The 15,902-nt window shown below is 40.8% G+C and overlaps 1 protein-coding gene across 1 annotated transcript in view; it reads right to left on the bottom strand.

Moving 5' to 3' along the window:
• Nucleotides 1-15,902, bottom strand: part of LOC118320999 (potassium/sodium hyperpolarization-activated cyclic nucleotide-gated channel 2-like) — a 41,053-nt gene that overhangs the window by 19,913 nt on the left and 5,238 nt on the right. Inside the window, exons 2-3 of the mRNA XM_035652141.1 lie at nucleotides 8,658-8,819; nucleotides 5,637-5,855 (exon numbers count right to left, since the gene is read on the bottom strand). Of these exons, the coding sequence (XP_035508034.1) occupies nucleotides 5,637-5,855; nucleotides 8,658-8,819 (381 nt within the window). The remainder of the gene's footprint in view (nucleotides 1-5,636; nucleotides 5,856-8,657; nucleotides 8,820-15,902) is intronic.

Raw genomic sequence — 15,902 nt, 5'->3', positions numbered from 1 at the left:
CCATTACATACATTCATAGATCCCAGAGGAAGAAGCCAATAAACTGTGGTCATCCCCTGACTTTCCTCTAGCACCATCATGACTTTCATGTGTAACAGATTTACATTTACATTTTGAAAAAGCACCTCTAGCAAGTATGTCAAACTGCCGGCCCGGGGGCATTTCCGGCCCTCCTTCTGGCCTGTGACATGATGTCAGAAATAAGTCTGTCCCGCAAGAATTTTTAAAATATTTTTTCTTTTTTTCTAGTTATTTCAAATCAATTTGAACTACCTACTCATATACATTAAAATAGTGCATATTTAATAAAATGCTGTATGTCTGTAGGAATGACAATCTTGACATGGACCCTGCAAATGCTGCAGAAAGCATACATTTTCTGTGACATTATATTGACAATGGTTTTGCCTTTGATTTGGTTTTGGTTATGCACTCAAAGAGCAGGTATTTCACTTGGCAACTCTGTGGCATTTTAGCAGTCCTTGACTTAGCAGTGAAAGTTGTGTGGCAGACAGAGGAAAAGGGAATGTAACAGGGTTTAGATTAATGCCATCAGTCAGACTAATGAGAATGGCTTTTACTGTAAGGCAGAATCAGACTTAAGCTCCTCAACTTGTTGACGCTGTGTCCTTGGGTTGATTGTATAGGGAAATCATGACTTAACCTCTACAAGGCGCCACAAAGTTATTGCTATTGTTGGATGAAACCTACATCTTTTTCATACTAGGGTTTTTCGAGGCCTATCAAATCAATCAACACAGAACTGACCGGCTTCATCATTTAGCCTAAATAAGGAAAAACCTAAAACTGCATGTTTTACTAGTTCCCTGACAGCATTAATCTATTCCTCTCCCTCTTGGGAAGAAACTCACAACTATGTAAGTGCAAATATAGTCCTCTTCTGATGACTATTTACTGTATTTCCAAAGGTCTTGATTTGGGGATTCAAGTGGGGGAACAAAAGATCTCTAGAGCCTCTTCAACCTAAAATAATCAGCTTTGGGCCACTTATTAACTACTCCCCAAAGAGCCATGTTTAATTGCCAAGTGTTAATTAGAGATTTAGAGGGGAGGGGCTGCAGCACCCCATTGCCATTGCCTTCTAAAGCCATTTGGGACCGGCAAGCCACAACACACTACTCACAAGTCCCTCCTGGGCATCCCTGATTTCATCATTAACTACCAACAACAAACAGAACATCACTCAGTTATCCCATGCTGACCAATAATAATTCACTATGCAAAACCTGAGAGGAGAAATGCTCAAAAGGAGAGCTTCACAGAGAGCTTCTGTAAAGTAAAACAATATGGATCACAAGTTACCTACAAATGAATGAGATTATCTCTTTTGTTTGGTGTGCCCATTCCCATTTCTGTCTCATATGCATTTCCACTGTAGAGGGGCCATAGTGGCAGATAAGCAGCGGCTTACAGAGAGCTGGAGCTGCAGGCATACCCAGTATGCACAGTCACATGCGCAGCCATCTTGTGCCCCCAATCCGGAGAGATGTAATTCTCTTTGTGTGATAATGGTTCTCAACATGCCCGAGACAAGAATGAGCAATCCTTAGGGGAATTTGAGAGATGCTTAACCCATTCCAGCTCACAGTGTTTTAGTCTGTGTTTTAGCAGAGCTGCTCGCTGGGTAATACAGGAGTTCAATGTGGGGACAGAGACCCCAACAGATTATTCAATAATACTACATAGCTTTGGTTTTGGGACAAAACAAGCAATGGGAACTTGGGAGTAGAAAGGGTAACGCTTGCGCAATGTCTAGCTTCAACCCGTCTCTTTACCACTCACATCTGATATGGGCCCAACCTAATCCATGCAGTCAGATACATCTGCAGCAAATTCAGTTGCAAACAGGTAGAAAATGCACATGTTTATTATTACTTAGCGCCCACTAGCTCTGTTTATACACAGCAAAAGACTGACATCAGGCATATATTTCTAACAGAGTGAAAATTAATCTAATAAAGCTATTTTTCATCTCAGTGGGGGCCACATTTTAACCCATAGTATTTAGTGTGATTGTTGCGCTCTCTACTTTGTGTAACTGTTAACAGGCTGCCTGATTCCTATTTAAGAGCTCATTTGAGTATGCTTGCCAGCTTCTGACAGCCCAGGCATTTATCACATGGTGCCACATTGTAATAGATTCTATTCAGAAAAGATTATACTCAGGCTTTCTGATGATAATTTTCACCATCTTTGACAGCAGAGCCTTTTTCCCCCTCCTTTCCTATTTCCTGTCTGTACACTTACAAGATTCCTTCATAGACTGATTTTCTTCATCATAGTCCCCCAGAGAGGTTTCACTGATTTGTTTCCCATCTAAATATAACTGTTACCTGGACATTATCTCTGCAGGCCAACTGGACAGATGGCCTCTCATCTTGGTCATACAGCTCTGTGCTCTACTTTTTTACAGTTCATTTACAGTGGATGAATAGAGAGCCTGTGTCACATCATAACCAGCACAAGACACAGAAATGTGGTGATGGTGCCGCACAGCTCAACACTGATTTGTCATCTTTCACTTACTAAACAGTAATCAGTATTTACCATCCATCCCACTGTGAGAGTAGAGGGTATGCATTTGTGTTGTAGCCTATTGTTGGTGTTTACTAGCTGGCCCTGGTCAAATGCCATACACAACGTTACTGTACAGCTCCATGCTGGCTAATGTTTTTTTTTATTTATACTCCCATCCACATTTCAATCTTGTAATTACTGTGCAATAAGCTCCATTATCATAACAGTGATTTATGATGCTACATAGTGTCTACATTGCAGATAAGTAAGTCACATTTCATGCTACTCCACCGACTGGTGGTGCATGCATGTGCTGCAGTTTTGTAGCCTTGCTGACAGCGTCTTTGAAATATCAACGATGGCATATTTGACTTCAGAACACAAAAAATCCAAACTGCAAACTACAGGGATCCATTTCAGCTCACCAAAAGCCAACAGAAAATAGTCTGGTGGCGTTTCCAGCATTTACTAATGAGTAAAAATGTCTAATTCCTGGTATTTCATGTTCCGCTATGCATGTGTTGAATCAGCACGCCAAATGAAGTATTAAAAGAGTTTTTGTGAAGTTTAGAAACCAACATAGACAGTGAGACCAAGATGAAGATAAATTCAATGGCCGAGCTGTGGGTAAACATATTTATGAGAGTTGAAAGACAAAGTTATTTCTTTCCTCTTCATTTTCATGACACACTAAAACACAAACAACCACTGTAATCCTTCTTCATATAATATGTTATAAATATCCACTGGTTTCGATGAGAATTAAAGCTTCTCAGTGTCCTTGTACTTTGAGTACCCACTCTGAGACTGAGCTACTGAGTTCAATAACACTCTAAAAATGCCCTAAGAGGAGAGAACAGATTAATATGAACCATATACTATTATTTAAAGTATCCTCCATTTAATATGCAATTATATATGTAAAGAGATACATTTTAAGAACAGTTCTTATAGTTCAAAGACAGAACTAGTTGATATTTCAAAGCAGTGGATTTGGGTTTCTTTTGTGTTGCTGACGTGTTGCCCCATTGATTTGTGCCATCTCCTTTTTTTGGTTAGAGCATAAATAATTATACCTGTAATATGTTGCTGTTGATTTACATCACTGTTTGTAACACTAATTTCTGTCATATCACTATCCTCACACTGAGTATGGTTTATTAAAGGTCTATTAACAGTAAGCCCACCTTAAAATACAAACGACCTTCCATTGCATCTTAGCCTCATTGCTTTTAGAGACTCTTTAAGATTATATGTTAAGCCACCACACCTTACTTTAACTAATGAGATGGCAAATAATCACTCCCTCTAACAGACAGGCGTGCATAATAACTTGGTGTATGATGGCAGGTTGGACACTGGCTGCTACGTTGGTGGTGTCTCAGTTAGCAGATTTCTCCCCAGGAGACAAGAACAGCTGTCCCTGACATGGCAGCCCAATGGCCATCTGAAAACAGCCACCTGTCCTCTCAAAACTCCAGAGAATGACCAATGAATTGTCCACTTCTTGAGTGCATGGATTATGGTATTAGACTTACACTGAAAAGCACAGTGAAATATCCAGGAAGCGGATCCTGCTGTCACACGCTGATGCAATGGCCAATGACAAAAAGGTTTACGTCTTTGAAGGAACTAACCCTGATAAGCAGAAAGGAAATAGTACAGTGTTGTAGAAATGACTTCTATCTGGCTCCCCCAGCCAGATGAGCATGCGGTGACAGTGCACCCAGAGAGTGCCTTATCACTGACGCATGTGGAAAGCTAAATGAGAGAATCCACACTCTTTAAAATTAATTGCAGTCTGCAGTAATAACCTTTCTGCAGGCAGGCACCGTGGGAAGCTGTGGGAGCACAGGGGAGCCTTTTTAGCTGGCTGGGGGATTCTTAAGGCGCCTTGGGGGTGATCCCAGAAACGGTGGCAAATGGCTTTAGTAGCACATGCTGACTGGTGCTGAGACAGGCCAGCTGTTCAGTCTACTTGGCAGCAAGGCATCTCTAAAGCTGAGCAGCAGACGAGTTGAGAGTGCTGAGCTTGGTGATGGTTTGCTCTTCTTTCATTAAGCAGCTACTCAGATCAGCAGCTTTAGTAGCGTATCTACTTGCATGTTGAACTTTTTTGACTAGATTCTGGTAGAAAAGTCTCTTTGTTACCCACCCCTATTTTTGTGAGGTGTTAATTTATCCAGTGCACTTTTTATCCTTTTGAAGATGTAGCAACACACACACCCATTACGTCAGTTAATCTGCTCCTCTGCTTGTCTGACGGGGCCCTTTTTCTCTGCCCTCTATCACCCCCACCTTCCCTCTTTCATTCGGGTGGGGTCTCTAGAGCCTCTGTCTCCATTCCCTGGAGGTCATCCTTTCCCATCTCCTCCTCGCCACAGACGGTAGGCAATGGGGCAGCCTTGCAGCTCAGCTCATTATCGCCCACGCTGGGCCCACAGAGGGCATGGCACTGTGGAACACGGCTAGGCCCTTCACAGCCAGCTGTCAGGGCTTTCCTGTAACTGAACTGGGGAGGCTGGGGTTCCTGTCCCTTTATGGACTGTTCCATAGCAAAAACCCATTCAGCCGAAGATATAAATTTGGCTTGCAGGAGCTAAGGTGATATGGACACCTAGTTTGTTGCTGCCCAAAGGAAACCATGTATTAATCGAAGTCTTCTTTGAGAAAATACTTCTTAAGCTACTGTAAATTAACAATTTGGTTAGCTGAAAAAATCACACCTGAAAACAGTTTTTCTTAGCTCATTAAACTTTGAGGTTTTTGAAATACAGGACAGAAATATGCCAATCCTCTACTCATGACAGAATAAATGCAGTTGTCTTAGTTTTGTCTGAGGGGGACCTCCAAAGTGTCAGACTTTGAAAACCCCTTGTTTAGAGGACTTTGATGGTGCTTGCTTTCTGTTTTTGGAAAAGTTAAGTTTGTGTTTGGTGTCTGTACAAACATCAATTAAATTCAATTTAGTAGTAAACTGCTGCATTAAACAACAAAATAAAACTGAGGATGAGCAAGCATCCTACCTCGCCGCCACTGTCACCTTTCAAAATAAATTAAGACAACAAAGCTGTCAGCCACACGCCACATTGACTCACCTTCTCCTGGTACTGCCGTCGAGATGAGTCTAGAGACTGGATTAGCGCGGTGGCGTGGCCCACAAACATGGCGTAGCAGGTAGCGCCCACTATCATGCTGAGGATGGTCAGCCACACGTCTGTCATTCCCACCGGGGGGTACATGCCATACCCAATACACAGCATGTGGCTCATAGCTTTGAAAAGTGCGTAGGAGTACTGCTGTCCCCATGTGTCATTCTGGATGAAACAGAGAAGATGGGGTGAGTTAGAGTGGGTACATTGGAAGACTTTCTATCTTGCTCAGTCTCTCTCTCTCTCAAAAGGGTGTTAATGGCACATTAAAGGTCAAGGAGCATCCTCACAGCTCACACACATACACACACACATCCAATTACTTAAGACAAAACTAATGGCAGATGTCCACTTCAAGCCGTCTTAGTTCAATAAAGAGCAGCTGGCTGGGTAAAACATACTTTTCAAAATGCAAACATTTGGTGCAAGCAGACATTTGGGCGAGAGCCTAAAACAGAGCCCTGAGAATGGGCGGATGGAGCGTGAGACACTGGAGGCTTGCATGACAGTAAGTAGGTCAGCTATTTAGAAAAATGTGATTTCTCTGTGAGTTTTCTCATTTGTAGATAAATTGCCCCTTTTCCTTTAGATCCCGGTGGTAGTTCATGGCAAATCAATATCAACTCTCTCCTGGGGGTGACACGTCCAAATTGCTTTCAAACTCATTTCCACAGCGGAAAAGCCGAGAGAGATAGCAATTTTATTAGTGCCCTCCTGAAAAGGTAAGGAGCGATGACCCAGCAAGATAATGGGGCAGCTACTGTAAAAGAAGACAAAAAATGTCTCCTAATGATTCCACTCAGAACCAAAACAACCGTGACTGAGTCGATACTAACAAACTCTTTGTCTACCAGGTAATGTCAGCAAAAAATGAGGAGCTTTCCATCAGAGAGGTGCCTGCCCCCAAGGCTGAAATTAATTCAGAAAGATATATTTGTTATTCTGTCACATTGAGAAGCATTCTTCTACATAATGCAATTAATTAGACAGTGTTTACTGTGTGAAACACAACAAACTCCATTTTGATGTTAATGAGAGGCTACATCCCTCACACAGGATTTTAAATTAAGTACATTATGAGTGCTCTTCCTCAGATCTCAGGGCCTCTGCACTCCTCCTTGCAAAGGGCTGTTTTTGGGCACAGAAATGAGAGGAATCAGCCAGTAGAAGCTCTGTGGAAGTTTTGGAAGTTGAGTTGCAACAACATGAGAAGTAGGAAATGCCTAAATATAATCTAGTCATAACTGCATGAAATTTTGCAGTCATTTTGTGACAAGGCATTTGGCATGTGAACCCATATTCCACAGTCACTGAGATGGAGATATTAAAATGGAATACTGGACTTTTAGGTTTTAATGGAAGTAAGTGAAGGTAAACGTAGGCCTTGTTATTAATAAGAGATGAAAATGCATCTTTCATGGTAGTAAAGGAAACAGAAAAGTAAAAGTGGAAGAGGAAATGTTAAAGGTTTGGATGTAACAATTTAAAGTCTGAATGTATATATCTATCTTTTGTCTTAATCCAGATAACTGAAAGACAAAGAGGTTGGTTAAAGTGGAAGGTTGGTCAAAGAGGCGGCCTACTGGTTGCTGGTTTGACCCCCAGTACTGACACTGTCCCTGAGCAGGACCACCTTACCTGCGTGCGTCGTATCTCTGCACAGACAGGTATGGAAGACAAGCTAAAATTAGCTTAAGTGTGAAACATCTCAAGGGACCGTGGTTTGCAACATCTGTCGTTTCTTATGATTAAATATAACAAGTGAGCATGTCGGGGAGGCAGTGAGGCATGATGAACCAAATACATCATACCTTGAGCGATGTAACTACTCATGTGACATCTGCTCTGGCACGGAGAGATGAACATACAGCTGACTAAAAACTGGTTTGTGTAAAACTCAAACTTGGCTCCCTTGAATTTGTTGCTTAAAACCACATTTATTCTAGGCTTTTTATCTGTCATCTTTCTGATAATTAATAAAGCATTCTGTCTGTTATTTTAATGATTAAATTATTTTCAAAATTATAAATCTCACAATTGGGAATTGTAACAAATAATGACTGTGGTATTCGTATGGATACTAAACAGATGAATGCAATAAGTTGACAAAGGCAAACCTGCTTCATGATGCCAATGTCGCCAATAAATCTAGTCAATCCAGGAAGCTTTTATTCCGTGTGGACATCTTTCAGTTTTTCACTGAAATTGGTTGCCACACAAAAAGCCCAAACAATGACCTATTGACACTTAAATCCAAATGTATATTGATAAGCCATCAGTTAGGCAACCACTCTCCTTGGCTACATCCCTTGAGGGTTAAATATATGTTGATTTATTGGTTATACGGACGAGAGAGGAATTCTCTGATTTCAGATCAATCCCTACTGAGGTCCCCACCACAAAACCTGACAATAACTCAGATTCTTTTGGAGCCACACTGTTGTATAACACGCTAAGTTAACACGAGGCCATCGGCTAGGGGTGATTCAGAGTCGCACATCAGGTGTGACACAGTCCGCTTCCATAAGCAGATAAAAGAGAACTCTATTATGAGCCAGGCTTTAACAGAGACTCTCCTCCAGCAGCTGTTTTAACAATACAGCAAAATTAATGTGAGCATGAGTGCTCACTGGAAACTGTCAATATTCAACCAATATTGAAGGGCCGTCCGTCCTCCTCAAAAAATCAATGTTCCCTGCACAGCCCCAGTGTCTCTCTCCTTTCACAATATGGACAGATGTCGGGGCTCCAAATAAATAAAAATAATCAGCAAATTGAATAAATGTGGGCAAATGTAGCAGATAAATATATTTGATTTAGGGTTTAAAATGACAGATATGCGAGGCAATCTTTCCCAGGATGCTAAAGGGTTTTAGTGCAGTAATTACTGAAGCTGATGGATGAGATAAGACAGGGCATAATCTGGTTCGAACAGGCAGGAGGACTCGGAGCAGGAGAAGCACTTACCACCATCTTATTTTTGGACACCCAGCAGTCGGCGGGGAAGTCCTGCAGCATGGGCACCAGGAACTGCAGGCAGCCATCCCAGTGACACAGCAGCAGCATCATGCCGATCAGGTTGACGATCCTCACCATGGCGCTGGCAAGGTCATAGGTCATGTGGAAGATCTGATGGGTTGGGGGAGGAAGGAAGCAGGAAATGGGTTAGGGTAGGATGACTCAACACGCTGTTGGTCAAAATCCCAGATATACAGGGAGATTGCAAAGCCCGCACACACACACACACATACACGTCCTCTAGGGAGATTTTCTTCCTCCGCAAGCAGTTCAGCGACTTCTGGGTCTATTCTTTGATCACGTCATGAACAGGGTTTGTGGTTTAGGACTTAGTTGACAATGTACTTAGCCTGTAGAAACCTTAGCTTTATACAGTGCACACAGATGAGCTGGTGGATGCAGATTGCTGCTGTTGTGAGAATGGTCCACAGGGGATGGTCAGCAGACTGGGACTGGAGATTTACCTCCCTGACTGCTGAATCGCTCTTATCATCAGCCACTCAGCATAACACAATAATGGTACAGGGGTAGAGGTGGCTGCGCTCCTGGGGTGAGAGCGTTCAGACTGGGTTTGTTAATCCTAATGATAAATATACTCATAAGGCGCTCCAGGACTTCTGGGCTGGTGTAGATTTTAATGGCCTCAACCATTCAAAGCCTCTTAATCCCTTTGAAGACCACGGTGTGCACTGCTAACCACTCCAGTCATTATTAAAATCCACTCAGTGCCTTTTAAGGGCTTGTGACTGAGAGGGGATATTCCATCTTCACTTTGTTGTTCAGAAGTAAGTGGTGATGATGAGGAGGAAGATGAATATATATACAAACTTTTCATCTGCTTGTTCTTAAGGCACTGGGCTTGTTGCTTTTTCTTCCACACAAGCGTGAGTGTGTGTCTGTGTTTTTTTTCTGTGTTCGTGTTAAGAAGGAGGTTGGAAGGGACCACCAGTCTGGTGTTTGTGCCGCTGCACCATCAAATCACATCAATTTAGCTCCGTCAACAGGCTAGCATGAAGCCAGAGGTATGCCCAGGAAAATGTGCATGGGCGAGAAGTGGAGCCAGGCTCTCTCTCAGAGTGAACGGAGGCGTTCCCGCTCACACGCTCTGTGTCTGTCCACACAAACATTGCAAACTGAAACTCAACACACCTCTCTCCCACTTTGTCCTTTCCCTTCTTTCTTTGGGCTCTTGTTCAAAATGTTTAGCCTTGGGCCCTTTCACATCACCTAAGCTGAATCATCCGCCCAGCTGCAACTTTTCTTTTTTTTTAACCCAACAAATCCCCTCATTTTCTACACTTCTGTTCACAGCTGCATGTTATATGTGAGCTATTGTTTGCTTGTTTGTTTTTAGCAGCAAGTCTTTTTAAACACAGTGATAAATAAGTTATGTTATCTAATATGCAATATTGTGCGATGTCAGATGTCCTGCTGGAGCCGTAATGGCATTCCATAACATTAAAGTGTTAAATTCACTCTGTGGTGAATGAATAAATCATGAGGTACCCCCTTCCATTTCCCACACTGAGCTTGATATATTTTTCATTTGTGAATTTGTATTTCCCGACAGGAAAGGGAAGCTTTATAAAACACTGCTAAGTAATATGTGCATTTAAATACAAGCAGTTCTTGGGACATTAAGGATTGACAAAGATATAAAGTATTCAGGCGTACAGTATATTTTAAATTATTCATTATTATTTGAGATTCTGGCATAATTACAGTTCCACATTACATTTGCCCTCAGACTATAACAAACTGACTGAAGTATATTTTGTCAGGAAAAATAAATCTGTGTACCTTTATCTTTAAGCATAATGCCACACTGTAGAAGCAGGATGTTTACATTTTAGACATTAATGGATTTGTTTTTCCCAAATTAGTTTTATTTCTGCATTGCTCTGACAAAAGGACAAAGGACAAAAATTAAAAGCAAACTACACTACACAAATTTCCTCCGTCAATCCATCCAGGAGCTAACTCGTCATGTGTCATGTCATGTGAAAACAGTTATGAAATGCTATAAAATGTGACTTTTTAAAGAGAAAATAACTCTGATGATGTCATAGTGATGTCATCAGGGTTATCTCACCTTGTGCTTGGAGTCATATTTAACTAAAGCCTGTTTTACAAATTGGAGGCTTGTTTACCAGGTAGAGAGGGTCTAATTAATCTTTCATTTTATTTTCATCATTGTGTATTGTTTTTTTTATAAAAAAAAAATATAGGTTGCATTATGGGAACAAACTTTAATTAAGGGGCATTCAATACATCTCTGCCTCAGCTGCATTGATTTTGACCATTCTTTTTTAAATATGTATCTTTTCAGTTTCCCACCCTTACAGATATATAACACTAAATTGCTGGAGTACCCCTTTGTAAGAGCATCATTATTAGTTTTGAGTTTCATAAACAGGTGTTACCATAACCACCCACAATAGTACATAGCACTGGCTCATTGTAGAGCATGAAATTATCTGCTGTCTTCAGTGTTTCATGCACGTTGTGTGGGATCTTCTTGAACCTCTCAATATACTGAATACTATCAAACTCTACAGTGTCAGTTTGTATCTGAAGCAGGATAAATTCCTTTCAATATCTTGTGGCGCAGCCTGAATGAGTCATTACTGTTCAACAATAACTCCTGCTACATTCCTACTGTAGATGTGCCCTCAAAAGACCTCTAGCACTTAACCACTGTGTGGAGAATAAAGCCTATAAAAACTGTCACAGGTAATGCCATGCAAATCTCCAGTTTGTAACCCAAACTCTACTGTCACTGGAGGAAGGTTTCCCCTATCTCTTCTCACAGCTGCAATCAATTTAAATACACCCATGCCGAGCAGGAACAGACTTTCCAGTTACGAAAAATTGTTCCTGAGATTGGTTCCGTTAGAAGTTTGGTTCATTAATAAAAGGATCATTATGTTGCGGCAAAGGAATTACTTTTCTGTAATCTCTCCTCCCTCTCCCTTAATTTCTGTCCATTCTTGTAAATTAGAAAATAGCCACATACATGGACATGGGTGCTCCCTGTAATTTCACAAAGAAACATGTACTGTGCTAAAAACATGCAAACATTTAATACAGTTTTTGCACACACTGCACTCCACAACATGGTGTATTACATGGAGGATGATGGATTGCTGACCACTTTCTTTTAATTGATAGGGACACAGAGTGAGCCTGGCAGAATTAGCATCAGCATAAACAAGAGAGCTTTGATTGATGAGGGCACAAAGATGCAACACAACAGTTTCTTATGGGGGGCTTGTTGTAACTCTCACTGCCTTCATTAGGACTCTCCATATGAGAGGCCATGCTGATATCTGCTAGCCTTTTTTTAATCAAAAACATGGGTCAGATCACGTGAACCACTTTAAGTGAACACCAGTGTAGTGGTTTCATTAATGCAACTAACGAAATGGCAATTACATGGTTGTAAGCACTTTGAGATGGAGGCTGTAATTTATAAACAGTAATCATGTGGTAAAAGGAAGCACTTTAACCACAGTCAATGTTACAGGACAAAACATAAAAAATAAAGGGTATATTAATAAATTAATATTACTAAATTAATACTAGAAATACTATGATTACCACAATCTCTTACCATGCTGACTACCACTGCTGTCAACTAAAACTACTACTAATGCCAGTAGAGTAAAACATACAAAATTCACACTGTTTTGCATATAAATGCAACTTAACCACATTTTAAGACAAATTAACTTTTTCTATTCCACAATGCAAGAGATAGACCACCAACTTTCAACTGCATATCACAGACACATAAATCTAGTAAATAAAGACCAATAAACATGACAGGGGTCAAAAACGGGGTTACGTGTTAAAGTCATCAACTAATCCGGACCCTTGTGAGCCAGCGATCAGGCCCAGACAGCACAGAGTGGATGAAGGCAGCTGCCGAGTCATCTCAAACAGATGGAGTGACAAGAGCGTGAACCAGGTGAGAGAATAGATGCATATGTCCCATGGTGCTGATGGTAGCTGCCCAGACACAGTTGATGTAGCACTATACTGAGGCATCTGGTGTTTGCTGCTCGCTCTGCTAATGATGATGAATGTTTGGCATGATGGCGTCTCGACACATAAGAGAAAAAAAACTTCACTTGTATGGGGGTTTTTTTTATGCCATTTTGCTGACCGAACCTTAACACATGTAAAGCCTATCTCAAATTGCCATCCCAAAACCCCCTTTGCACTGCTGTGCCATGTGACATGCTTTATTAAAAAAAAACTGTTTAATTTGCTTTAATTAGTTTTGCACAATTTATGTAATGATGAAGTTTAATTGTACAAGCTACATTTCTGCAGCAGTTATTTCATAATTACCAACACGGTGGACATTTTATTTTATCACACAGTTCTGAGTGAATGCAATCAAAAAATCATCAACTGGCCACCTCCCCAATTAAATAAAGTCTTGTTTTTAATGCACTCATGAATGCAGTCATTTAGTCATTTATTAATAATAGTTTTAGTGATTTCTGGTTCTGAGGATCTAGCACCCATACACAGTGCAGCCCAGTGTGTTGATTCATTATCATTTGTCTGTACTACAAAGATATGGTTTTAAATATAAACACGAAAGCATGAGCTGAATCTTATTGATCAGTTTTAAACACTATTTGTTTTTTAGATTTCATTAGAGTTTTGGCATCATACTTGAAATACTATGAATTTTAATTTTCACTCATTTCAACTTGTAATTTAATAAATACACAAACCAAAGATTTCCGATGGATATATTGGTTATGTTATTATCGCCTCTCTTTTCTATATTAATACTGCTGTATGTTTTATGTTTACTAGGTGCAATTAAATCAAACCATGCATGTCTCAGTGTTATTTTTAATCATCCAAGATGATGACAGATTCTGGGAGCAGGCTGTGGGCAGAGGTTAGATTTCTCACTATAAATGCCTTCGACCAAAATGTCATGCTCATGCATGCTGTCATGGTGGACGAAGCACACATGGAGAATGAGAAGTAGGCCAGGGAGTGGACCACTGGGAACACCCTTCCATCATCCGTCTGAACAGGCCTGGAGGGCTCGGATCACAAAAACCACTCTCACTCTGCTCCCTACCAAGATGCGCCATTGGGTTTATGCAGGATTACACATTTCTTGTAATAGTTTTTTTAAGCAAATCCACAGTGGGTATTGATATCATACAAGGCTTATTCAGAGTGTTGAGGACCTGTCACTGTTGCTGGCAAGCCTCATTGTGCACTCAATAATGGCCCATTAAATCTATTCTTCCTGCTACTCTTATCTCTGAAAGACCAGTCCTTGGCCAAGGTAATGGGTCAGTGAGTGGGGGGCTGATTAGCTGATTTACCTTATTTAAATATTTTTGTATAGATTTACTGTGTGGAAATGAAAGGCGTCTCGCTCCTTCCCTGGACCCACGGGGCAGCCACATGGCTAACTACTATCAGAGCGACTGAGCATTTTACTGACGGATCGTTTTGTTTCTCCCTAACTGCAGCACACAGTCACATGGGCAGGCAGAGCCATAAAACTTATCGTTCAAAGAGGCCAAAATTTACTTTTTGGGGGCATTTAATGCTTTTAATTGATAGTGATAGCTGAAGAGTGACAGGAAGGGGGAAGAGAGAGGGGATGACTCGCAGGAATGTGCCACACGTCAGTCGAACCCATGGCCACTGCAGCATGGACTCAGCCTTTGTACATGGGGCGCCAGCTCTATCAGGTGAGGCAAAGATGCCAATATTATTAAAGACAGACGTTCCGCCACCATGTAATAAATAAACACAGGTGCAGTGGTAAAGCTCCTTACACCTTCATTGACTACACACCTTTCCATGAAATATCTCTAATATGTCTTTATGTTTCTCCCTGCTCCCCTCACCGAGGATGTCAGTTCTTGTCTCATAAATCCATCTCCATCCTTGCTAAAAGCAACATTTACTGGGTCGGCCAGACAAGACAGTTATGTTGTAGGCATCAGGCACGATGGTAGGAAGCCCTCAGAGCTTAGTCATTAGTGCACTGCCTTGAATCTGATTTAACAGGATGACTAATATCATCCAAGTCAGTGGTTCGTCAACAGGAGACAACTCCAATGAGGAGAATATCCGGTCACAGTCTTATTTTTATCCAGATGAAAAGTGACAAGAGGAAGCTGACAAGAGGGAGACAGGGGAGACGCCATAACGGCAGTCTGCTCTGTGTGCATGATGGATATCTGTGCTCCATGTTGAACGTCATTATGCATGACAGTGTTATCACTGGCATATAGCCACCACCACGAAGACCTCCTTGTTTGTAAACAACATTCTATCAACATGGCGGTTGTAAAAAACACTCTTAAATCTGGAGTGTTTGGATAGGAAATGGAAGCAATCAGAGCTAATTTATGACAGAAGAAGGAGATTCATGAGATGGTGGGGGATCGGGGCAACGCTTTAGTTATGCAAAAGGGTCCTGATGGTGTTATAATGGTGTTTGGATTAGAATCTTTGAGGAGGCAAGATGATGTGATTGTAGTTTTAGATGTCACTTTACATGCTGAAATGCCCTAGGACCATTTTATGCTTTGTATGTAAATTTTAATTTTTTTGTTAATCAATTGAAAAGATACACTGATACTACAGACCTGACATTATTTCATGAACAAACTTGTAAATGTTGCATCCCAAACTTCAGAGTGAGATACATAATAATGCTTGAAATAGCGTATGTATCTGATATAGTGCCAATATACTTCAATCCAATGGTGGAAGAAGTACTGAAAATCTGTACTTAAGTAAAAGTAGTTATAGTTCTGAAATATTACTCAACTACAAACATTTAAACAAAATACTTAAGCCTAAGTAAAAGTAAAATGTATTCTTCTAAAATTAGCAAGCATTCAATCAAAAGGGGAAAGCAACGTCGGGGGATGAAAGGAGGGTCGAGACGGGACGGGCTTATGGAGAGGAGAAGATTTAAGCTGAGTCTCCCCTCTGTTGTTATGGTGGATGAAAACAATTTGCTTTGATCAGTCCTTCTTTTTTATTATAGATAAATGTGCTTTGTTGAGAGTAACATTTTTCTACATGGATTCAGAATCAGAATCAGAATCAGAAATACTTTAATAATCCAGGGGGAAATTATTTCGTTACAACACTCCGGATATACAAATGAATATTATACAAACAACA

Source organism: Morone saxatilis, unplaced genomic scaffold, assembly GCF_004916995.1.
Source record: "Morone saxatilis isolate NCDOM2014 unplaced genomic scaffold, NCSU_SB_2.0 Contig11, whole genome shotgun sequence".
NCBI lineage: Eukaryota > Metazoa > Chordata > Actinopteri > Moronidae > Morone > Morone saxatilis.
This window is presented reverse-complemented; position numbering and strand designations above follow the sequence as displayed.